This window comes from Triturus cristatus, chromosome 4_1 (assembly GCF_964204655.1).
Source record: "Triturus cristatus chromosome 4_1, aTriCri1.1, whole genome shotgun sequence".
In the NCBI taxonomy this organism is placed as follows: domain Eukaryota; kingdom Metazoa; phylum Chordata; class Amphibia; order Caudata; family Salamandridae; genus Triturus; species Triturus cristatus.
In genome coordinates, this window is record NC_140585.1 from 460,804,209 (window position 1) to 460,829,085 (window position 24,877).

Here is a 24,877-nt window from a genome sequence, read left to right on the forward strand (position 1 = left end):
ATGGTGTAACGATCTCCACCGCCCGGTGGTGGTGATCGTTACGCCATCGTAATGATAAATATCCACCGCCATATTAGGATGGCGGTGGGTATCGCGGCAGACGCAAAGCACATCTGCCGCTTTTCCGCCGGTGGCACTCGTCACGATTTCCGGCCGGGCGGTGCTGGGCCACTAATATGTTGGTGGTGCCTAGCAGGCCATATTAGGATGTGGGTGAGTATTGGCCTTTGAAAGGTGGGCGGAGATTTGCTTTGGGGGCCCGTTGCGGGCCCCCTCGGGGAGGGGGTGGAGGGGTACACTGGGGGGTACCCATGGTACCCCCTGCAGTTCCCTGCACCAAGTAGCAGGCACCGCGTGGTGCTTGCCCCGTAGTGCAGGGAAATGCTGTGCATGCTCTTTTCCCATTGCAGACGGTGCTGCAGCCAGCAGCACCGTCCACAATGGTAAAAGGCCAGGATACGCCCGCCATAATTGGGCTGGTGGGACCGTCGCACGTCTGGCGGCCGGTCCCATCACCGTTATGAAGACGGGTGGACTAATGTCCGCCCGCCATCATAATGAGCCTCAAAGTTACTTACATACAGACAATCAATGACAAGCATTGGCATAGCCAATAGGTCTCGCCTTTGGGACCTTATAAGTGTTTAGCTAAGCAATAGTTGCACAACTAAATACTTATAAGGTCCCAAAAGCGAGACCTATTGGCTATGCAAGCGGCCGTGCGGCCGCGAAAGTGAAAGTGATCGCGATCGTGATCACGATCAAACATCACAGCGGCCGTGCGGCAGCGAAAGTGAAAGTAATTGCGGTAAAGCGCGGCGCGCGCGCCCGCGCACATGCACTGTAGCTCTATGCTGGCCTGGTAGCACTTTTTGGAGCCCTCTCAATAAGTCTGGCCAGACCAGCGCATGCGCTGGGTCAGGCGAGACCTAAAAAAAGGGCCAATAAAATGTACTGAAATCTAATCCTGCCAATGACAGATCAAGTAGATCAACAAGGAATACATGATGGCGTCAGTCCTAAAACGTACCTGGATACTTGGGTTAGTAGCCATGCACCCAGTGAGCAAAACCAACCTGAAAAAATCACTCAAACAATGAGTAAAAAACCAAACAAATAACACCAGTGTGATACAGCACAAATCTACACTGGAGAAACATGCTTCACTAGTGAGGATGCTTCAGAGAAATGTATCAAATGAGAAGAAACAGAAACATCACGTTTAGTATTTTTATTTAAAATAGAGTAGTGGATAAAGTGTGGTTCTGAAAATTTTAATTTTCGCAACAGTACTCATTCTATGCCCAGGAATACAATAGTGTGTAAACATATACAATCCTATATTCACACTCTCGATGTAAGAGATAATGTGGTTCATATATTCTGCGTATTCCCGTTTAAGGGATGTCCTGCATCTCATAAATTCAAAAACAGCACTGCTGAACTTTGTTTTAAAATTTCTTTTTGACTATTTCATTGTGTTTCTAAAGTAGCTATAAACAAAGGCAACAGAGGTTGATAACAGAATGATTTACTTTGTGAACAGTATTTCTTTAAAACTCGTTAGGAAACAAATGATGAAACCATTTATAGTGTCTAGTTATAGAAGTTAGCAGAGAGTTGAAGAATGTTTGATGTCTGCATGTGTAACATAATAAATACGGCTTTCAGTTAAGCTAGTCATCGAATATTTGTTACAGGCTCCAGTAAAGTGCTTGGCTTTAAAGCAGCAATATGTCTGAGGCTCAGCCAAGTATGTACCAAAGAAACACTACCTTGGCAAGAATTCCTGGCCGCCACAATGGACTTATTATTGTATATCACTTACATACACTGTGCTGGGCTTGTATATTTTTCAATGTGTCCATGTTATATTCAGTTTAAAACTGTTTCTAGCTTATTTTCAATAGTTAGCCCTTGGCCTTGCTGACTCTCTTTGATCTAACTGAGCCAAGCCTGTTTCTCCGTGTCTAACGCAACCTACTGCATACCTACCAAGTGAGAAACATTTAAAAAGTAGTCTAAGAACAATATTTGGTACCCAAAGGGTGCCTTTCCATTGCGAAACAAAAGCTAGACTCATGCAGACACCTTTTCATTTTGGTGCAATGGTGTGTGCAGCCAGTAAATGGTCCAACACAGCTGGTGACTCAAGCAGGGCAATATCTTTGTAGACATGGCACAAGTCTTGCTCTTGAATTCACTAACAATGCGGAACAGCAACTTAGGTTACTGCTCTGTGTTGCAGGATATGTTATTAAATATGGCATAAGACTTCCACAAAGCGAGAGGTAAAATCTGGAGAAAAGATTAACTTGGAGGAGAAAGTAATGTGATAGATACATGCTTCAAACACACCTTTTCTGCAAGGCATCTGCATTGTCAAAAACAGAATGTAAAAGTAAGCCCTATAGAAACAAATATGTATCACAGATCAGAGCCGAATTTTAATAGTGATACTTAGTTCTGGATGGTTTGTAAGCAAAAAGCACAAAAAACGTTGAACCCTTTGGATCCTGAGCAAGTGCACTGGGGAACCACTTTCTTGAAAGAAATACAAATAGTGGACACACCAAACCTGATGTGTCTTACATTGGATGTATCACCTTCTCAAAGGTGCAGCAGAACATGGACCCTAGCTGCCTCAATCCCTCTTCAATGCAAAACTCAACAAGACTAAATGGGTTTTAACATGGCAGAATGTCATCCAACCAAGCGTGACCTAGTGGGACGGAGATAGAGAAAAAATAAATTACCACTGTTGCCTTGAGTGTTGGCTTTTCTCTTAAGACCAAGACATAGTCCAACCTCTTGCAATATAGGACGTTTTACAGTGAAAAGTGACATGCCACTATCAAAGTAAAATCATAATAGAGTGGCTGTTAGAAGTTCAAGGCTTAGCAAAGAAAACAATAATAAAAACTGAAAATCAGAGGCCTGTTGTAGGAAGATTTGTAATAAATATGTACCCCATGTTTACAGACTGCTAGATTAATATTTAAGACTCTTAGTACTATTACACACCTCCCACTTGAGAAGTCTGAAAAAGTATATACCTGAAGAGCTGAAAAGATGTGGGTGTGTTGCCTGACCTAAACACTGACTTGCGACACAACAGGCATTAAAAGTGAGCAATTACAATACATTAAGTGTTGACCTGCATGATTATGTCCATCAATTTCAAGATTATAAACCTGACAAACTGATATCAACTTACTCACAGACTGACTGACACACTCTTGGAGGTACTCACAAACACACTGAGACACTCTCACATCTACTCACACATGCTCTGAGATACTCAGGCACTCATGCACCCACCCAGACACCCACGCACCCACTCACAGACCCAGTCAGACACTTACTCACCCACTCACAAACCCATTGAGACACCTGTGCTGCCACTCCTTCACCCATACAGACACTCACACACCCAGTGAGATATTCATGCACTCACTCAAACACACTCACTCTCAAAGGTTACAGGTGGGAAACAAAATTGTTAAAAACCTTAGCAATTCACTTAAAAAAACAAAAGTAACAGGGGTGTTATAGTTAGGAAACAACATTAAAAACAAACCTAGAAATACACTGACAGAACCAAAGGCTAAAGAGACGTTATAGTTATGAAATAGAATTTTAAAAAACCTTAGAAATTCATTGAAAAATTCAAAGATTACAGGGATGTAATAGTTAGGCTCAGATTTTACTTGTACAAAACCAGTAAAATTCAGCAGTTATGGTTACCTATGCTAACTATAACTTACGCTCCCACAATGCACTGCTTATGACCTCATATATTACATCACTCATGACATGGTCTGTGAAATCACTCATGACATCTCAAATGACATCATTGATGACATCATGCACTCACACACCCACTTGCACCCCCATACAACCTCTCATACACCCACTCACGCAACCACCCACATACCCATTCACAGACCCCTGCAAGTACTTACAAAGCCACTCACTTATCCATAGAGCCACTCTCATTACCACTCACTCACTCACTCATAGAACCTGTTCATACAAGCACTCACACAGCCACTCACTCGCCCATACAACCACTCAACCACTTATATACCAATTCAAACATCCATTCAACCACTTACATTCCCATTCATACATCCATACAACCACTCACACAGCCACTCACTCACCCATAGAGCCAATACCACAGAATTCTTTGGACCAAACTTTATAGTGATTGTTGTTTACATGCTTTCATTTCACACCACTGGTAAGGATATTTCCTCATGCCGAGGGTCACAACCCACTAAAAGAGGTAACAACCTCCATGCTTGCCTGAACCCAGTTTCAACTCCCAGGTACCACAGTAGACTATGTATGTGTACAGTGCAATGCCTTATTCAGTTCCTCTGAGGTTGTGTTGCTCCAGCACGCAGTTTTCAAAACCTAGAAATATGTGCTTCTGGTACAAAAATAGTCAGTATGCGCATCAGGTTAAATGTAAAAATATGCACTGCAGCAAGGCTGGTTTTAGGGCAGTGGGACCGGAGTGGCAGTCCTAGGCGCTGACTTGTGGAGGGGGTGCTGACCTCGGAGAGGGGCACTGACCTCCGGGAGTGGGGCGCTGTTTTTAGCAACAACTTATGATTGGAAAGGGGATGGGCACCTTTGCCTGGTCGTAGTGAGAGAATCTGATGAGGCATTCATGGAGTTTGGGGACACCAAAAAGGATTGTCGCACCAGGCGCCACCAGTGCAAAAGCCAGTCCTGCACTGCAGTTATCCCAGCAGCCCAGATTTGTGCAGTGACAGGTAAGGAGCCTTAATATTTGTGACCATGGTAAAACAGACAGCTGAAGACATTGAGACTAATATAGTTGTCATGGCATACGATAGAGCTCTGTGTATATTATTTTTGTATACAATGAGTAAACATTTTCAACCTCAAATAATCCCATGCACTCTTCCTTTTTCCAGGTAATTACAAAGACTTTCCCTGGGGTTTTCCTGGGATTTTAAGGCTGAGAAATGTTGCCATAAACTCTTTTTATAATTATTGATATGTGTATGAGATTATAAAACACTCAATCGCATTGAACAGATGCACACTAAGAACGCATGTTCTAGAAGAACCAACAATGTAACATACAGCTATATTGTATCAATGTCATTAGGATCTCGCATTGGGAATGTCGTCTATTAAAGAAAATAGGTATATTCCCATTCTGCAGTCATATATGCAGAAGAATAGCTGGAGAAAGGAAAAAGCCTTAAAAGCATAGCTTTGTAGAGGTCATATATTTTTGTCCTGCACTTACTATCTTAGCAAGATAGATACTGTTGCATGTGCACGAGTATAGATGCACTAGCAGCCATTTTAGAACGTTTTTTGTATAGTTTATGCAAAACATTCAAAGATGGTCGCCCATGTGTACACACCCTCTGCAAGCATATACATGCATGGGCAGTATTCTTGTAATGCTTTGGGAATAAGTGTTATGACAGTCATGCATGACCACTCATGTGTCTACAAGCATGCACATATATTGCACACACAAGCAGCCATTTTAGCGTATTGTTTCTGCAAAAGATTGTTTTTTTATTAAAAAAGTCTGCACATGCATCTACAAGCTTGTACATGCACTTTCAGGTGCACGTACAGACACGCACAGCCATTGTTTAATGTATTAGAAAGGCCATTTCCAAAATGGCAGCTGGTAGTAGCGGCCTCGTGGGATGCAACATATTACTAGTGACAGCAAGGGCCTGGAAGCAATGTTAGCTGATCTATCATGCCGTCGCAACAAAAATAAAAAATAAGGATACAATATAATAGCAATAAGGATTCAGCAAGATCAAATTCAAAAATAGAGCTATAAAATTACATACATGCAATAAGGGACACCAAATGCTGTTTTTTTCTAATACAAATATCACAGCGGAAAATAAACCAAAGGGCATTTTTAAGTCTTAAAGACACTCCCGATTGTAATGTTCACTCACAAGTGATGAATTCGCTACTTTTATTACTTTAAAAGTGGACAATAAGAAAAAAGGTTGAGTCATTCAACAAATAGTACCAAAATCGCCAGATCGAAAACATGCCGTCTGCTGGCCTGCCTTTGGAACTAGTCTCAACATCAGCCCTGAAATCACTTTCTCATTGCGGGGTGAGCTCCTCCTCTGATCAGACAGCAGTCTTGTTGCTTTCCATTTTAATGACTACTTTATGTCACCTCTTATTAACTTTCTTGGTTCCTACTTTCTGCAGGAAATTATCCTGAGTTGTTTAATCTGAATCTACTGGTACCAATGAGCAAGCCAGAATCTGATCCTCGCCATCCTGCCAGTTAAGACCCCATTACCATGATTTCTGCTAAAGACCAGTTTTTTGGAATCATGAAAACACATTGGCTTTTGCCCTTATCACAGTTTAGAACGAGTTAAAATGGCAGAGATAGATGATCTGTACATAAACATCAATAATGACCAAGTCAATGCCCTGATACGTCTTGATTTTTCAACGGCATTTGATAAGGTGAATCACAAAATCAGGAGATTGGTATCGGGGTTGTCGAGCTTCAGCGGTTTGTATACTTTCTGTCAGACAGATCTCTTCAGGTGACTCTGAGACCATTTCGTTCACAAACTTGCCAGATTTCTCTGGGGTCCCCCAGCATACAGACTTGTCTCCTATCTATTCAATGTAAATATGAGACCTCTAATGACACTCTGTCACTCCTTTTACCCTACTTCTATACTGATGACATGCCAATGTTCCTTTGATTGAACAGCAATTCTTCCTTTGGTCCTACCCTCCAAAATTGTTCTCTGGCAGTGCACAATTGAATGTGCCATCATTTGCTCCAGGTGAATACTGAAATAATGATAGTCAGGCAATCAAAACATCTTGCAACCATAAATTTGACCAGTGGATATTGGCCCATGTCCATCTCCTGTCAATTCAACAAAAAACTGTCATCCCTCACCTCTCCTTGTATGTTTTTCATGAGAATAGAATACTCTACTCCATTCTCACGCTTCTTCCTAGGAGAGTAGGAAAACAGCAATGTCGGCACTCACGGAGCTAAGTATGGACTACTGCCCCAGCCCATATAAAGGGACTAGAACCTCCCTACTTCTACAGCTTAAAGATGTTCAAAATCAAGCAGTCCGCTTGGCTCCAAAAGCTTTCTGGTTCTGCCACTCCACAACTCTTCTAAAACAGTTCATTGGTTTCCCATACAGCCTTGTATTACATTTACAGAACTATACATTGCGCACTAATCCAACTATGGCTCTTCGCCTTCACTCCTACCTAAGCATCTAGTAAAATAACATTATTTAAGATCTCTATGTTCTGCTAATAAAGGACTATTTTGAACTCTGAGATTTTGCATAACCCAACTAGGTGGCAAAGCTTTTTCTATTCTCGCCCCATTCAGCTACTGGTGAAGCTAAAAGCCATAGAAGGTTACTTGGGCTTCGGGAAAGCGCTCACAATTTGACTGGTTAAACAATACATGGCTTAGTCCTCTACATGCTACTTCCTAACACTTTTCGATTTTGATGTCTAGAGACCCATCCTGGGTGATCAGCGTGCATTAGTAAGTTTAAAATCAAATGAAATAAATAATTAAAAATTAAGTCCATTTTAGGCCACCTGTCCTAGCATTGTAAGGGACTACATTTTCTGCAGACTGTGTCCAACCGAATACCCTCACTTAGAGCAAAGGTAGTTTGATTTGGTTAGCCAACAGCTAAAGAGATCAAATTGCCCTATGCTGCATGTACACTGAGTGAAAGCAAAATGCAAATGACACTGCAACAGACCAGTGGATGAAGAGGGTTGACTGAAAGCCCCTCTATGTACCTATGTATATGTATGTATTTTTTACATGAATTGTTTTGGAAAATAAAAGGTCTTGGCTAAAGCCACACCTGAAAAACAACAGGATGTCCATGGCCTACACCTAGCTCTCTATGGCTAATTACATGCCTTGTCCAAACACTCCTGTTGTATTCTTGTACGACTTCTATTTCAAAAAATGTGTTTTTTCATGAACTACTTGACTATTCAATTGGTTAAACGTTTTAGGCTGTGATGCACTTTATTTCCCTTGACATTATTTCCTGGCTTGTAATTTACTATTTACTTTCCACGTTATAGTATGCAGCGAGTGGCTTCTGATCTGGTTTGTATATATATTTTCTGGCTAGGCATAGGTACAGATCAACTGGTAGCTCCAACTATTTTCTATGTTGTTGTTTCTGTTTTGTCTTTCATTTGCCTTGAGACTGATGTGTTGGGACACTTTTCTTTCTGCAAACGATAAAACAAACCAACATATTGCCCTAACGCTCTACAGTGGTAAACATGATTTAAACAACTTTATACTGGAATGACTGATTTTAGGCTTGAGTTGACCACAACATACATTTTTGTGTATATTTTTTATCTACCCAAAACTTCTATAATATCTTTCAGTATTATACCAATGCAGCTAAAAAGAAGCATGCTTCGCTCATCCCATACTTACAGTTGAGGTACTATAGTAACTTGATGGGGCATTACCAAACATCAGGAAAGAACATTAAAGCTGCCGCTACTTCCTTCCTTCCAGGATTGGTGTGTTAAATCTTATTATTCTAGTTACTGACCTTCCTGGTCATCTCCACCAACAATTTACCTGCCTATCCAAACCCCCCAATCACATAGCAATAGTTGTTTTCCTTGAAATAATGAGAAACGTTATAAAAGAACAAATATGATAGTAAATGACACTCATGCTAATAAGATCCAATGCCACTTATACGTTATGAACAAGCAAAAACAGATCTAGGCTCTAGAAAGCTATCCTTTAAGGCACTGGCACAAACGTAGATTGAGCATTTCTTAAACTCATTGGCAGAAATCTTAACTACTTCAACATTAAATGCACCACCAGCCACACTTCCACTCATCATGGGGCAATCTATCAACTGCAGAACCAAATGATAATCACATTCATCAGCTTTGACAGAATTGTGACTTTTGAAGCACAGGTTAGGTCCACACTTAGCATATGCCAACATTACTTGCACTTTTGCATGTGCATTAACATTCCTAAGGATTGCATGAGAGTAATGTGAACCATCAAGAGTCCAACCTCAAATGTGCTAATAAATTCTATTTTGCCCTGCCTACAGAGGTGAGGGCTATCAGTAATACCCCAAAGAGGAAGGCCCCGGGCCCGATGGGGTCCCAATGGATATCTATAGAGATGAACCTAAGCTGTGGGCTCCATTCCTGACCAAAGTCTGAACATGGCAGGAACCGGCCATGTACCGTCCTCCTGGTCAACTTCCCTCATCATACCCACCTTCAAGAAGTGAACCAAAAATGACCCAAAAGGCTATCTCTCTACTCGTCTCTTCCGCAAAATTATTGGGGAGAGTTCTGCTAGAATGATTGGAATCATGGTCAGAAGGGAAAAAATGTATTTCAAATGCCCAATATGGGTTGGGAAAAAGTTTGGGAGTAGCTGAGCAATCGCTCAACCTGAACCTTTTAGTGGGGAATTATTCTCTGTCTAAGGAAGGGCCACTACACATTTGTTTCCTTGACTTAAGTGTTATCTTCAACCTAGTTGATCATGAGAAACTTTGGGAATGTTTAGATAAAAAGGGGTCTCCTAAGGAGATCATCTAGTTTCTGGCCTACCTTTGGTATACAGGGCGGACTGACCATGGCCTTCGGTATATGGAGAGGGGTTTGACAGGAGTGTATTTTGGCACCCTTCCTTTTCACCTTATATATAAATTATATGGAAGAAACACTTCAGGAGACTGAGGTAGACACGCCTAGGATTGGGAGGCAGCAGGTCCCAATACTCTTATATGCCGATGACGCAACAGTCCTAGCACTTACTCCAAAAAGCCTGCAGCTTAGAAAGCCTGCTTCTCAGGTTTCATGGAAAGGAGGGGCATGAAAATTAACACACCAAATACTTACACCATGAGTTGCGGTCATACAAGAGGCAAACAAAATACCTTTTTATTATTTGGAGGAAACTACAAAATACAAACTCCTTTAGTTATTTGGGAACCAACTTTTCCTTCAAATTGGACTGGAAGCACCATAGGGAGATCTGCTTCTCTAACATGATCAGGAATAATGAAGGTTTGATGAGGTTTGCCTCTAAGTTCGGCATCAAACCAATTGCACAGCTCCGTACCCTTTATAATGCCAGAACAATTTCGACAGCAGCGAATGGTGCGGGGGGATCTGGGCTACAAGAGATAACGGAGTCCTTCAAAAAACAGATATTGTATTTCTCTGGAGATTAATAGCTGTACCCCATTCCATTTCAGAATCCATTGTTCACTGGGAATTGGGAGTTGATTTTCTTTCGGACACTTTTGCAAGCGAACCACTTTTATTATGGTGATCTGTTTGGTCTAAACGAGAAACCATGTTCACCAAAACTATCATTAAGGACTGCAGGGGCCTACATAAGATGAATACATTTCCCTGGTTACGGTACATAAAGCAGGCCCTGCTGGGTTTGGGTCAGAAAGTGAGAGATTTATGGTCCTATCCAGAGGATAGCTTGTGTTCGAGGTCTGTTGTGAGAAGAGGGATCACGCAGACCTCTCTACGGTGACAGTGGGATGGCATATTTTACTGAATGATCATTCTGGATGTAAATCGTACCTCAGAACAATCAATAATGTACAGCACAGATACCTTTTACCCACTTTCACCTTCTTATTTTTCATTGTATGACCGCATTCCCAAAAAATGAAGGTTGAGGATCGCTCGTAAATGCCCCTACGACAATTAGTCGGAGCAGACAACCCAGCATTTAGCACTTTTGTATGTTTTTACTTGATTTCTAGGATCTCAAACCCCTCTTTCTGGAAAAAAGAATTATTCACCATCAGGTGGTAGTTAAGCGCTTGTATGAACTAGGGGATGTGACAGTGTTCAATAGGGTCAACCTGTTTCTTTCTAAAGTGATCCGTATTTGAGTCCTATTCAAAGAAAATTAATTAACATGGTTTAGGCCTTCATTATATACCCCAGGGCTTGTTCCGTTTCTATTATGTTAAGTGTTTTATTAGACACATTTGAACAGTTTTAGACTAAATCTAGTATTAACTTTACCTGTGATTTTATGAATTTAGTGAGATGCATGTTTTATTGCATTTTTATTATATTGATTCAAGGCTTTTATAACATGTGCCGAATAAAGTTTTTTCGGATCTGATCTGACCTGTCTACACTTATCCCATTGTGAAGTGATGCATAACACTGCACTGAGTTTGGAAGCTGTTTGGGAACCATAAAACTCCTTTCTGTGAGTGAGAACTCAGTACTCACTGGGCTCTAGTGAACACCCGAATTGCTTTCAAGGTGCTCCTCCTCACTCATAAATGCATCTGTGGTATAGACAGAGCATACTCCAGCAATATATCACATGGCATCTCTCTCTGCTGCCCTCACCCAGCCTAGGCCCAGGAGCATGCTGCGCCCGAAGAAGACTCTGGCGCGATACTTGCCCGGGATCTCGTATTAAACCATCACTCACTTTGAGGAAATTAAAATATCGGCCATCAATTCTACATTCCTGGGGCACTGAATCCTTACAAGTCATTTAAGTTGTACAGCTGCGCTCTGTACGGCCATTAATTGAGTTAATAAGTGACACAGAGACTGTTAGAAAAAAATCTGGGCTGCAATGGCATTTACTCCCCTGCTTATTTCCTCTACTCCTTGCTTGCTTTTGTTCTCTCCTTCGTTGTCCTCTGATTTATGGACATTGTATCTTCTCATTAAGACTGCACTTGATCACAAAGTAATCCAGAAAGTGTTTTCTAGGCAAAGAATTAGCCTTGTTCGCAATGAATGTGTGTTCGTTGTTTCTCTTCTGTGCTAGTCACTGCAACACTAACACTCCCTCCCTTGAAAGGGGCACTTTTAAGGGTCTTGCCAAGAGAGGCGACGTTTTGCCTTGTTGTTTCAGTCACCGAAGGTGTTTGCATTCTGAGTGCATCTGGAAAGTATGTAAACACGATGCAATCTGTTGGGCTGACAACGAGCACGGAGGCAGGCGTTAGGAGCAGTGCGCTTTGATGGGGGCGCCGCGACATTCTTGACATATTCTTTTACAGCTTTCGTCATAACAAGAAATTGTGTTCAGAACAAACCCTCGTTTGAGACCTGTAAACAGCGCTAATGCGAACGCCTCGTTTGTTTAACAGCACTGAGCACACACTGCGTCAATCCTGCCGGTGATAGAAAAGGTAAACACGGAGCGGGCACCCTACCTGACTTTCCCACACCGGCCTGACCAAAGATGGCCAGCTTCACTTCCGAGCACTTTGCCATCGTGTGAGGGGCGTGGCTGAGATCTCAGTTGAAAAAGTGGACACCCGAGAAACTGCTCCCAAATAAAAGTTCCTGCTTCACCATTTCATTCTGAATCGGTTGGGCCTGCAAATCACAAAAACACTTTGTTATTCACCAACGCATGCTTTCAAGTGTGCACATTTATCAAGTGGTGTGGCCACCTGGACAAGCGCATGAACGTCATTGCAAATACGTGAGGGAAAAACATTGTTTGCAGAATAAATATCTCAAAATATTAGAACGCAGAAAAGGGTGACTTGTGGGAAACGAAGGAAGCAATCACTGGTGCAAGATGCCAATGCTTGTTGGAACTGCATTGAGGGAGAAAGGAAGCAAAGAACTGGGGGAACAGGTGGGGTGGGAGCGGGAAGGAAGCAATGTCTGGGGAACATGAGGAGTGGAGTAAGTAAGCAATGGCCTGGGAAATGGGCGGGGTGTGGTTGTTGTACACCAGTGACACTCAAAGTATGGCCCAGGGGCTGCTTGCGGCCCTCCTGACCTTTACATGCGGCCCCACAGTCAACAGCAGCACTGACTTGCTGTTTACTCGACTCAGTAATAACATTAAAAGAAGTTAAATAAACAGGCAACCCATCTATTCACTGGTAAATTGAAGTTAAACATAGTGAATCACTAGGTTGCCCTGCACCTCGTAACTATCACAACACCTTAAGTTTTAAAGACATGTTGCAGCAAAAGTGTAAAAATGTGATAAAGACTCTTCGGGGGAGTAAAAAGAGAGACATGTGATATGGTGTCAATTCAGTTGTCTATTTTCTTTTGACCCAGGTAGATTCCTCTCAGTGTTCTCACCTTCTTTTCTTATTCTGAGCAAAAGAACTCGAATTGGAAAGAATGCCGGTCACTTGGTGGTTGGTTACACACATTATATCCCTCATTACATTAGTATTACAGGGCTCATATTAATTGATGTTTTTATATTTATAAACTCCGAAATTAAGTAATAGGATTCTCCTGAGAAAGGGTTCACAGCCAAAACGCGTGTAGAGAATATTGGAGTATCCCATATACATTGAGAATGATGAAGTATCTCAAGTACTCTGACTATGGGAGTGTACCAGATTATCGGATTATATAGATCTTTATACACAGTTTATCTTTTATGATGTATTATAACATTCATCTTGAAGAATTGTGATCATTTTACACAGCTATATTTCAAGTTAAGAATGATATATGTATTAATTAGATTGAATATAGGAAAGAGAATCAATATGTTCTACAGTTCTGGTGTGTTGAAATAGTATGGGCTATGAGTGGTATGAATGAAATGAGGGGATACACATTTGTTAATTTTATATTTATATGCATATATAAATATATATATATTTCATTTTGTGGAGTCCATTCATAAAATATAATTTTTTTATATTTTGCTATATATGTGTTGATTTGAGACTCATTATGTTATGATACACTTTATATTGAGAATTAAGATGATAGTTGCCTGAGGAATTATAATATTATTACCTTCAGATTGGCATACCAAGTTTTGCAGTTGGAGGCAATCCGCATTACTTCAGTTTGTATTTTATGAACCTTCAACACATTGTTGCTTAACTACTCCAGCTCCATCTCCATATGCAGATCCTTAACAAAACTATTTGTTATGTTACTCAGACATATATACACCTATGTGCCATTGCAGGATGAGCAGAACTCATATCCTGATCTCTGACATAAAGGACCAACAACACAAACAGATGGATGGGATAGTTTGGACCTATGGTTCACCACGTGGGACAGATAATGGAAAAGAAATAAACAATACTGTTCTCATACTCTGCAGGCTCCTTTACTATACAAACTATCTCAAGGCCATACCTGAAGCCTTGGCAACAATAATTAAAGAAACAATATTTTCTGCTGGCATGGACCACAACCTCATTCCATTCAACGGTTTAATCATTGTACTTCCAGGATGACACTTAGACTGATAATAAACCAACAGACCTTACCAATCAAAAAATCCTAAAATGGATACCCCACTATTGTTTCTAAAATATTTGAGGGTCAGGGCAACCCATTTATGGGAGAGTACTGGCATCAGGTGAGAGCTTATTTAAAAGCTATGCCAGTATCGCAGTTTTGGGATCCTGTGGTTTGATGCATTAAGTACAATATTCTTGGTATTTGGTAATAAGAAAGGCAAAATATAAGAAATGTATCTTGCGACAATTGTGAGACATGGGCCTTAAGAATAGAAAGTGGTTTGAAGGCATCTCATATTCCTTTGTCATCTCTGACACTGGATATAGAGTCAAAATATTGTATAGAAGGAGCCTTGCTAACTTACCCATTAATTTTATTAGGTTTAGATCAAGCTCTGCTTGTGATGTGAAGGACATGTACATGTTTCAAATTTTAGATGAGAAAATGCTGTTAATTTATTACATCTTCTTAAAACTACAGTGCACGTGACTGCTCAATTCTCTCTCCCCCAGGCCTCACCTCCCTTGGATAAACCTTACGGTTTACTTTACAAAACAGAATTCCCTAGCCACAAGATAACCTGTCTTCCCTCTATAAATATGAGAGATGATATGAAATATATTATAGATAATGTTCTGAAAATTTGCACCTTAAATTCTAGAGAGTGCTTATAACGCCAGATCAGGACCACTGAAACCTGCTCTTCTCTTCAGCACGACCAACCCAATTCCTGGACACCACACTCTGCTCCGTCTTATCTCTTGCTTCATCCTCCTCGATCTCCGTAGGCCTTTGCATCTCATCCTCTTCCCATTATAGCCTCCATCCTTTCCTGACTATGAGCCTCCATGAGGAAGGTTCTTGGAAGCATACGTAATACATCTGGTTCGTTTCATATTACATTTTCTCCAGAGCCTCACCTTTAACGTCACATGTACCACTTTCTACCCTGTAAAAAGTCTAAATGACCTCAAGCCTACCAACCATTCTATACCCTCACAAGTCATCACATCCAAGGCTCCTGTGCCACACCCACACTAAGCACAGCGATGGATACATTATTTACATTTAAAAACAACATCAAAATTCACTGAACAAACCAAAGGGTAAAGTGACATTATGGTTAGAAATTGTAATAATATCTTCCTTTACATTAAAATAAACCTAAGAAATGTACTGACAAATCCAAAGGTTAAAGTTTATAACCTGGTGTGGTAATGCTGTTTCATTACTCTGCTACTCTGTGTTGGTGTATCTATGTGTTAAGAACCTGCTTTCTTAGAAATCTAGAATGTCCGGAGAATCTACCTTAGTTGCCTAGCACAGGATGTCAGTTGCTGCTGACTGTCTTGTGAATAGGACGTTATATTTACTTCTACTTGAAATAAAGAAAAACAGCTAATCTATCTACTGCCTCATGTATTTCTTCACACTGGCGACGAGGATGGGATGAACTTCTACTTTAAAAAAAAAAAAATCATCCACTCTTCTTCTACAAAAAGAACCCGAGTCAGTAAGATTTCCTTTCCTCTTGATCAAGAGCTGAGGAGCTGTTGCACTTTTACTTTCTCAACAACGTCCTAACACGACCATCTTAAACAGATTAAAAATCAAGAACAAAGGTACTGTTGTTTTTTTCTTTTTTATATGAGCCTCATACTCTGCGCTACACCGCTACTTCCAGTACTTCCATTACTTCTGGTCTCATCACGTTTCTCTACTGCTTTGTGATTTCCCTGCGCTTTGCACTTTCTTCAACAACTAAGTTCACTCCGCATGCCTTGGTAGTGTGTTATTTAACTTTATTACTTTCGTTGATGAAACACGAGAGACTACCGCGCCAGCGTTTTAGCATTATTTAAACGCGCGCTCAAGCCTTACCTACGACGGCTTGATAGTACGGAGTCTGTGTTCCATTCTTTGTCACACAGCACTCCTCTCTCGTAGCGTTCCCGACATTACATTACCAAGAGCTTTAACGTTCCACGTCATTGCGCATAAATTCTACGCTTGGTTGACACTCTGCTACAAGCTGACGCTCCTATTTAACCATTTCTCATCGGGCATTGTTTTCAATGCAAAGCTTCTGTGGCCTGTTGCCGAGCAACGTCACGAGCTCCAGCGCGTTGATGGGCCTGTTGCCGAGCAACGTCACGAGCTCTAGCGCGCTGATGCGCACAGCTTACTGAAGCCTGTTGCCAAAACACAATACAAGCTTCATCGCGCTGACGCGCACAGCTAACCTCAACTCAACATTTCTACACATTGAGTAATATTACGCTGATGCGCACAGCAATCCTAAACTATATTTTTGTATTTTATAATAAGCCAGCAACTAACACATAGTTTACTGAAGCCTATTTCCAAACTGCAACACGCATCATCGCGTTGATGCACAAAGATTTAATTTAACATCGCTACGTATTGAGAAATATTGCGCTGATGCGCACAACATTTTTTTTTATCTACATTTTTATACTTCTATAGTAGTGCCAGCAACAACGAGAAATCAACGCTGATATGCACAGAATTCCTCTAACAACTTGTGCATACCAGTCTTCACCTATATTTTTTTTATATGTTTAACAATTACATCGCGCTGACACACACAGCAAAAACTACATCTTTTGTGTCAACATCTTGTTTATCACTGATACACACAGCATTTAATTGACAATTTAGTACAAACTTATGTTTTAAAAATTACACATTATCTTGCAACTGGTGTATCTAATAGTAAACGATGATACACACAGCTCACAATTTATCTAAAGGATATTTTACAATTTTGAAGCTTATACTATCTTATTTACAAAAGGTTTATTTTATAGACCTTAGATTACAATAGTATATATTTGTGATAGTTCTTACTTACAGACTTACCTTACATTACGCTTCATTATTTATTCACTATTGTTGCATAATGCAAAATGTTACTTCACCTCCATTTTTTGGTCCAATCCTGGTGACCCTAATATACGCTGGTCCAAATGGAAAAAACGTGTTTTTAAATTACGGAGAGTTTGTGGTGTATCTTCGAGTGCAGAAAGAAAATCAGCTTTACTCTTACACTGTTTAGGTTCAGAGGGACAGGAAGTCTTTGAGCATCTTCCCGATCTAACTGATGATGAGTCAGGTAATTTGAATGAATTTGAAATCTGTCTCAAAAAACTTGACAAGCATTATCTCCCGAAAGTTAGTACAATTCTTGAACGTTATCATTTTGGGAGGAGGGTACAAAACCCTGATGAATCGGTTGAAACATACATCACTGCTCTTCGTAAATTAGGTGCCACTGCAAATTTTATAGTGCTATTGAAGAACGCATACGTGATCAGTTCATGCTAGGTTGTACTGTTGGGAAAATTAAAGATGAGCTCTTGCAGAAAGATGACCCTAAACTTGATGAAGTCGTAGACATTGCAAAACGAATAGAACATTCTCTTGCTTGCGTTGAGGTGATCAAAAAGAAAGAAAATGGTTCTGTCGATGAAAAAGGTCACACAGTTACTAATAAACCACCTAAATCTGCCTCAAAGAAATATGAGTCTACTCACATTGCTCACTCATCTAAGTCTCAATCAAAAGCTGAAACAAAACGAAATGCTATCGTTGTGACATGTTAGATCATCTTGCCAATGACAAATCTTGCCCTGCCATTAAATCCAAGTGCAAAAATTGTGGAAAAATGGGTCACTTCACTAAAGCGTGTAGATCTAAAAAGTATAAATCTAACAGGCGTGTAAAAGAAGTTTTGATACAAAGCGAGAGCGAATCTGTATGTGACGATAATGAACTACGCTGTGGTGAGATTCTTACACCCACCAACAAGAATAAATGTAAAGTTCCCATTGATGTTGTCATGGTAAATGATTGCAACATCAAAATGTTGTTTGACTCTGGAGCCAAAATCTCGCTGATCCCCAAACAATTTTATGATTTAAATCTATGTGGGAAAGTCACCATCTACAAACCAGATATCAAACCATTAGCCTATGGAGGTCAACCAATAAAATTGTTTGGGTATTTAATGGGAATTATTGAATACAAAGGGCGTATGACTGCTGGGAAGGTATACATTTCATGCAAGGGTGACAGCATAGTCAGTTGGTTCCACCAAGCGGATCTTAGGTATATCTTTGGTCCCTGGCACTGATCCATGTATAGTTCTCAGAGACATCTCAACGAATCCTACTTCCAATGAATCAGATTCTAATAAAGGTTGTATAAATACTGTTTCAAAAATTAAGGAATTGAACACTAGTACCATTCTAAACGTGAATGACTCAAGCAGTTGCCTGCGCTCAGAATTCAAGGAAGTTTTTTGTGAAAAATTGGGTTGTCTTTCAGGATACACTCATAATATTGTGCTAAAACCTGATTCACAGCCGGTTACTTGTAAAGTGTGCAGTGTACCTTTAGCCATGAAAGAGTCAATGTTCGATGAACTTGAAAAACTAAAAAAGGAAGGAATTATTACTGCAACTGAGGCAAGTGAATGGATTCCTCCGGTGGTTTTAGCACGTAAAGCCTCAGGCGAGGTTCGCTTATGTGTGGACCTTCGCGCTCTAAACCGTGCTGTAGTTGCTGATAAGTACCCTCTCCCTAATATAACTGAGATGCTAGCTCAGCTGAATAACGCACGCATCTTTTCCTCTTTATACCTATGTGCAGCATACCACCAAGTCAAAATTGATGAGAAATCCATGGACCTGACTGCCTTTATAACTCCTTTTAGAACCTTTAAATTCACACGTCTTCCTTTTGGGTTAGTCTCTGCTGCATCCGTCTTTCAGAGAGTCATGGAAGATGTGCTAAGTGGGGTTGAGGGGGTCAAAATATATCAGGACGATGTTTTAATTTATGGCTCATCTCAAAAGGAACCCGATGGAAGACTGAGATCTGTGCTTGAACGTTTCAGTGAGAGAGGTCTAACGTTACGGGAGAACAAATGTAAATTCAATCTGTCAGAAATGTATTACTTAGGTCACTGCTTGACCAGCAAGGGTGTTAAGCCAGGAGAGCGTCTTGTGAAAACTATTGACGAACTTTCTGTTCCGCAGTCCAGGGATGAATTGGTAACTTTCCTAGGCATGGCGGAGTATTGCAACAAATTTGTTCCGCAGTTTGCCACTCGTACATGTGAGCTTAGGCCTCTCTTGAAGAAGGGTGTGAAATTCTCATGGTCTTCTCAGTGTCAGTTGGAGTTTGAAGGTATTAAAAAGCATCTTTCCTCTGCTCCATCATTGCAAAGCTTCGACAAAACCCTGACCTCTATTTTAGTAACTGATGCCAGTTCACATGGGTTAGGTGCTGTGCTTTAACAGATCAGAGACGGAAAAGAAGAAACTATACTCTTTGTTTCAAGAGCTCTTGTCGGTCCTGAACTTCAATATTTAGTATTTGAAAAAGAAGCGTTGTGCATTTTTTGGGCAATCAAAAAACTAAAAAAGTTTCTCTGGGGTACTCCCTTTGTTGTTCATTCAGACCACAAACCCCTAAAGGATGTATTTAGCAAGAAGTCACTGGATGCTATATCCTCTCGCATATGTAAGTGGGTCATAGCACTCCAGGACTATGACTTTATTGTTAAATACATACTGGGAGTCGACAACAAAGTTGCAGATTGCCTTTCTCGCCTAGTCCCAAAGAGAAGTGTTGTGAATCCTCTTGATCCCGAAGATACCTGGGAAATCGATAATTTTAAAGTATGTGAGGTTGTTGAAGGTGTTGTTTCTGAATCTGAATGGAGAGACTCATTTCAAAATGATCAAGATTTAATTAGTGTTTGTAAGTTTGTTTCGGAAGGATGGACCAGTATAAGATCTTTGAGTGAAGGTGTTCGGAAGTTTTGGAATGTAAGACATGAACTTTCCCTGAAGGATGACTTACTTTGGAGGGGAACTCGCCTCATTCCTCCTTCTTCTCTCAGGCAAAAGATTGTTCATTTAGCTCATCTAGGCCATCAAGGCATCTCCAAAACCAAGGAAAGAACTTGTCTCCATTTCTGGTGGCCTGGAATTGATATGCAGGTTGAGCGTATGGTAAGAGACTGCATCGAGTGTAATGCATGTGATAAAATTTGTAAAACCAGAGTTCAACCTATGGTCATATGTGAGGCTCCCAAATGTTGTTGGCAACATGTTGCTTTAGATCTCTTGGGTCCTGTCTCATCCAAGTATGGTCAATGTTATGTTCTTGTATTGATCGACATGTATTCTTGATGTCCTGAGATAAAAATCACTCAGAGTATAGAAAGTAAAGATGTCATTAAGTTCTTGGAGAATGTATTCTCTAGGGAGGGCCTTCCTGAATCCCTCCTGACAGATAATGGTGTACAACTGGTATCAAGAGAAATAGGAGAGTTCCTGGCAGAAAAAGGTATAGTCCATAAACGTTGCTCTCTCTATCATCCAGAATCCAATGGAATGGTAGAGAGATTCAACCGTGTTCTTAAGGAAACTATTCAACTGGCTAAGGAACAAAATCGTGACTAAAAAATTGCCATTCTAGAACGTGTGATGGTTTACCTCCTATCTCCACATTCTATCACCGAGAAAGTTCAATTTGAGCTGTTTAGAGGTCGTGTTCCTAATACTTAAATGTTTCAGACCTGGATGAGAGTAAAAAATACTGACAATGATAACATTAAAGACACTGAGTGGTGTATCCGTCAGGATCTTAAATGTGCTAAAAGGAAAGCTAACATTGATAAGAGACATGCTGTCTCTTGTACTTTAGTTAGTGTGGGTGACCGTATGAGAGTATGTATGCCTCAGAAGTGTGGTCGTACAAAATTCTCCTCTCCTCACACTGTAACTAAACTGTTTCTTAATGCTGTTCGATTAGATGATGGTCGCATCTGGAATTTGAATAGAATTTCTCCATTACGCACTTGTGTTACTTTTGAAATAAATCGAAAAGTGGTTTCTTCTGATGAATTTAGTCCTCTGCGTAGGAGTACCCGCCTGTGCAAAAGTCCACTTAAACTTCTCAACTATGTTTTAAAGTAATAATATGTTTCTTAACTTTAGCATTTATATTGTATTGGGGGAAGGTGTGTGGTAATACTGTTTCATTACTCTGCTACTCTGTGTTGGTGTATCTATGTGTTTAGAACCTGCTTTCTTAGAAATCTAGAATGTACGAAGAATCTACCTTAGTTGTCTAGCACAGGATGTCAGTTGCTGCTGGCTGTCTTGTGGATAGGACGTTATATTTACTTCTACTTGAAATAAAGAAGAACAGCTCATCTATCTACTGCGTCATGTACTTCTTCACACCTGCGTTATGTTTCTGATTTTTACTGACAGAACATCATTATTGTTGTCGTCAGGTAAAGTGCTAATGCTGCACTACCATAAATCCACAGTAAAGTAAAAAGCCTATTAAGATCAATATAGCACATTTGTTCCTCTAAGTCTGCTGTTTAGAGGATGCCCCACCTGATACCTTTGAGAAAATGCCCATTTTGCTTGGTTATCCCCAAAGTTTTCTGAATTTTTGGTTAATTTTTAGACTCTGTACACTAGGGCATTGCTTTCCCTTGCATATAGTATGTGTGTTCTGACCGTGTAAATGTATAGAAATTGGCTAATCCCGCGCTGGCTTATTTAACTCTCCTATAAAGTCACAGTATATGGTGTAGAAACTGCCACCATGACATGGAAAGTTAAATGCCAATAGTGGACTAAATACCTATTGTGCCATAGAATCCAGTGGCAGGCAAGACATGGATTCAGGCAAGGCCGGCTTTAACGCTGGTGGCGCCCAGTGCGACAATCTTTCTTGGTGCCCCACAACACCATGACCGCCTCTTTGGATTCTCTCACTACCACCAGGCAAAAGTGCCTCTTATCTCTCCAGTCATAAACTATTACTGAACACAGCGCCACCCCCTGAAGTCAGCATCCCCTCCAAAGGTCAGCGCCCAGTGCGGCCACACTGGTTGCACTGCCCTAAAGCCGGCCCTGGCTTCAGGCCTACCCTGTATAGCCGGACAGCAGCAGCTTGAACCTTGCTGCACAGACCGGCCAAAGTCAAGCAGTTTAGTACTCTCATGGATTCCAAAGCCAAATATAGTGCATCCAGTCAGAAACAATGGGGGGTGCACACAAAAACAATGACCATTCCTACAATGGCATATGAATATTGGTAGGGATTTATGTCGTCAAGGAACCATGAAGACAGTTTTGTATACAAAAAGAGTTCAAGCTCACAATCTCAAAGCGACACTTATAAGAAAGTATCTAAAGTGAAACAAACGCTGGCCTCTGAAAATTACACCTGCTGCCTATTTTGAATGCCACATTCCTATTAAATACCACAGAACTATGAATGACAGCGATGGGCATGAAAGCAGGGGTGCCCCCTGGAGTGCTGGCATTTACACCCCTCATTAGCTGAACAACAGGCTCTGGAATTCACCATGTGCTGCTGGCATGTACTCACCCTGCACAGCCAAGAACAGCGTGTGCATCTCCTGGGCATGCCAGCACCGCTGTGCCAAGGCCATCCACGGCTAACCTGGAGAAGACACTATACTGCCAACCTACAAACCTCAGAGGCGGCTCTGTAGATCTGCTATGTATAGGTTTCCAGCCTCCCAAAAACTTCACAAGAGGCGTGTGGCCAAAGACCTCCTTCTAGAGAGAACCTTTATTCTCTAAATCTAAGTAACTCAAAAGAAGTTCCGCTTTGCACGAGCATAAAGTCTTCAATTATGGGTAAAGCGTGCTAGGGATATTTTGAAAGCTTACCGCCATCGAAAGACTTTACAAAGCACTTTACACAAGACTAGACTTTCTAAATTCCCTTCCCTGCCCCATGCACCAAACAACTATCATTTAACAACAGAATAAAACAAAATTCTAAGTGGCTGCGGAATTGCCCTGCTCCACAGATTATACGATAATAATTCAAATGTGTAGTGTAGCTCAATGGGGCAGTGTGCTGCCAGGGGTTGATTTGGCTTAATCACGTGAGAGGAATGCTTTGACAGATCCTCATGCAATAGATAGAGAAAGCGCTGCGCTGCCATAACAACTACAGCGCTATACAAATGCCAGTAACATAGTGTGACATATGTGCTATATTAGATGCTGGGTGGCTTTCAATTGTATGAAACGTGTCTGCGGAATCTGGACATGGAATTAGAGCTACTAATTGAAATACACAGTTACTGTAAACATGGGCGCTTTAAGGCGCCTACATCCATCCACCCTATGCCGCCGTATGACCCGCGGAGCTTTGAGGAAGTAGTGACTTCTTGGGGAACCCGAGCTGCACCTGGCTGCGCAGGTTTCCAGTTACTCTGCTGTGAACCCAGCCCCATTCATGGCAGTCAGTGTGCCCTTGCTACAGGGGGAGACGTGATAAGATCGCTCCTGCATAATGCTGCTCATTGTTAAACCCACAGCTGGCATTACCAAAATATGCAACAGGCTCTTAACCCCCTTATCAGGGTCACCCGGGGAACTTTACAGGTTATCCTTTCTGCTCAATATACACTTAGGCAAAAACGCCCTTTTATTTATATTGGGTTGTTTTGTTTTTTAAAAAAAATAGGATAGATGCGAACAGGAAAGAGAATGCTGCTGGAAATAACCTTAACATCCCCAGATGTCTGACTTTGGGGTGAAGGTCAAAGGACATTAGGATAGAATGGAATTGTGCGCTTTACGGGTGTTTTTTTTTAAATGTATAGCTGTTCACCCATTAATTACGCGTGGAGAATGACAATGTGGAATGCAAGACGACTATCCATCCACAAATGAATGGTTTTAGGAGCAGGCGCACCACCTCCAATTGCTGCTTGTCTCGTTTTAACCTTCAATCAAAAATCCTTTCATTGAGACGGACAGGCACGGACACTCACCTCAGCTGCTGCAGACCGACGGGAACCCCTCCTGAACAGTGGTCAGTCCCAGGCAATCCTCTCGCAGGCTGCAGGTTCAGCCTTTTCGCGTTCCGATCACAAAGTCCATCGGATTTTCTCAGCTCTCCTGGGGGAGCAGCAGAGGGGCTGCAGCAGATTGCAGAGCTGTCTCTTAGAGGTTTGTAATTCTGCTGCTTACAGTGGCAGCTTCTTCAGAAGGTGTTGCGGATCTAACATACACAGGCTATCCCTGCTAAGAAGGATGCAAGAGGGAACCTATTGGCTAGCGCGCCATCTGGTGGCCTCTCGGAAAGATGCCATATATGCCTTTGCGCTTTAACGAGACCGGGCACGCGAGAGACAGAGAGAGAGAGGCTAAAATGACAATACAGACACACCACAAGAAATATTGTGTCGCTAAAATGTAAACTGATTATTTAGAGGAAATTGGGGTCAGAAAGACGGGTCGCAGTCATGAAATGGAGTGAATAATGAAATTACTTTTCTCGGATCCGCACCAATGCTTAAATATTACGAGCTTGTTTTTAAAATCATTCCGTTGTACTTGCATGTGAAGACAAAAATGTCTCAACCCCTATTAAAAAAGGAACAGCATGTCAGCTTTAAACTAACTAAAGATATTTTTCAATTATCCCATTTTGTGACTATTGTGTCCTT

The 24,877-nt window shown here is 41.1% G+C and overlaps 1 protein-coding gene across 1 annotated transcript in view; it reads right to left on the reverse strand.

The window, feature by feature from the left end:
- Positions 1-24,472, reverse strand: part of RERG (RAS like estrogen regulated growth inhibitor) — a 644,587-nt gene extending 620,115 nt beyond the window's left edge. The window contains exons 1-2 of the mRNA XM_085650567.1: positions 24,200-24,472; positions 12,288-12,453 (exon numbers count right to left, since the gene is read on the reverse strand). Of these exons, the coding sequence (XP_085506693.1) occupies positions 12,288-12,348 (61 nt within the window). The 5' untranslated portion in view covers positions 12,349-12,453; positions 24,200-24,472. The remainder of the gene's footprint in view (positions 1-12,287; positions 12,454-24,199) is intronic.
- Between the last annotated feature and the right edge of the window lie 405 nt (positions 24,473-24,877).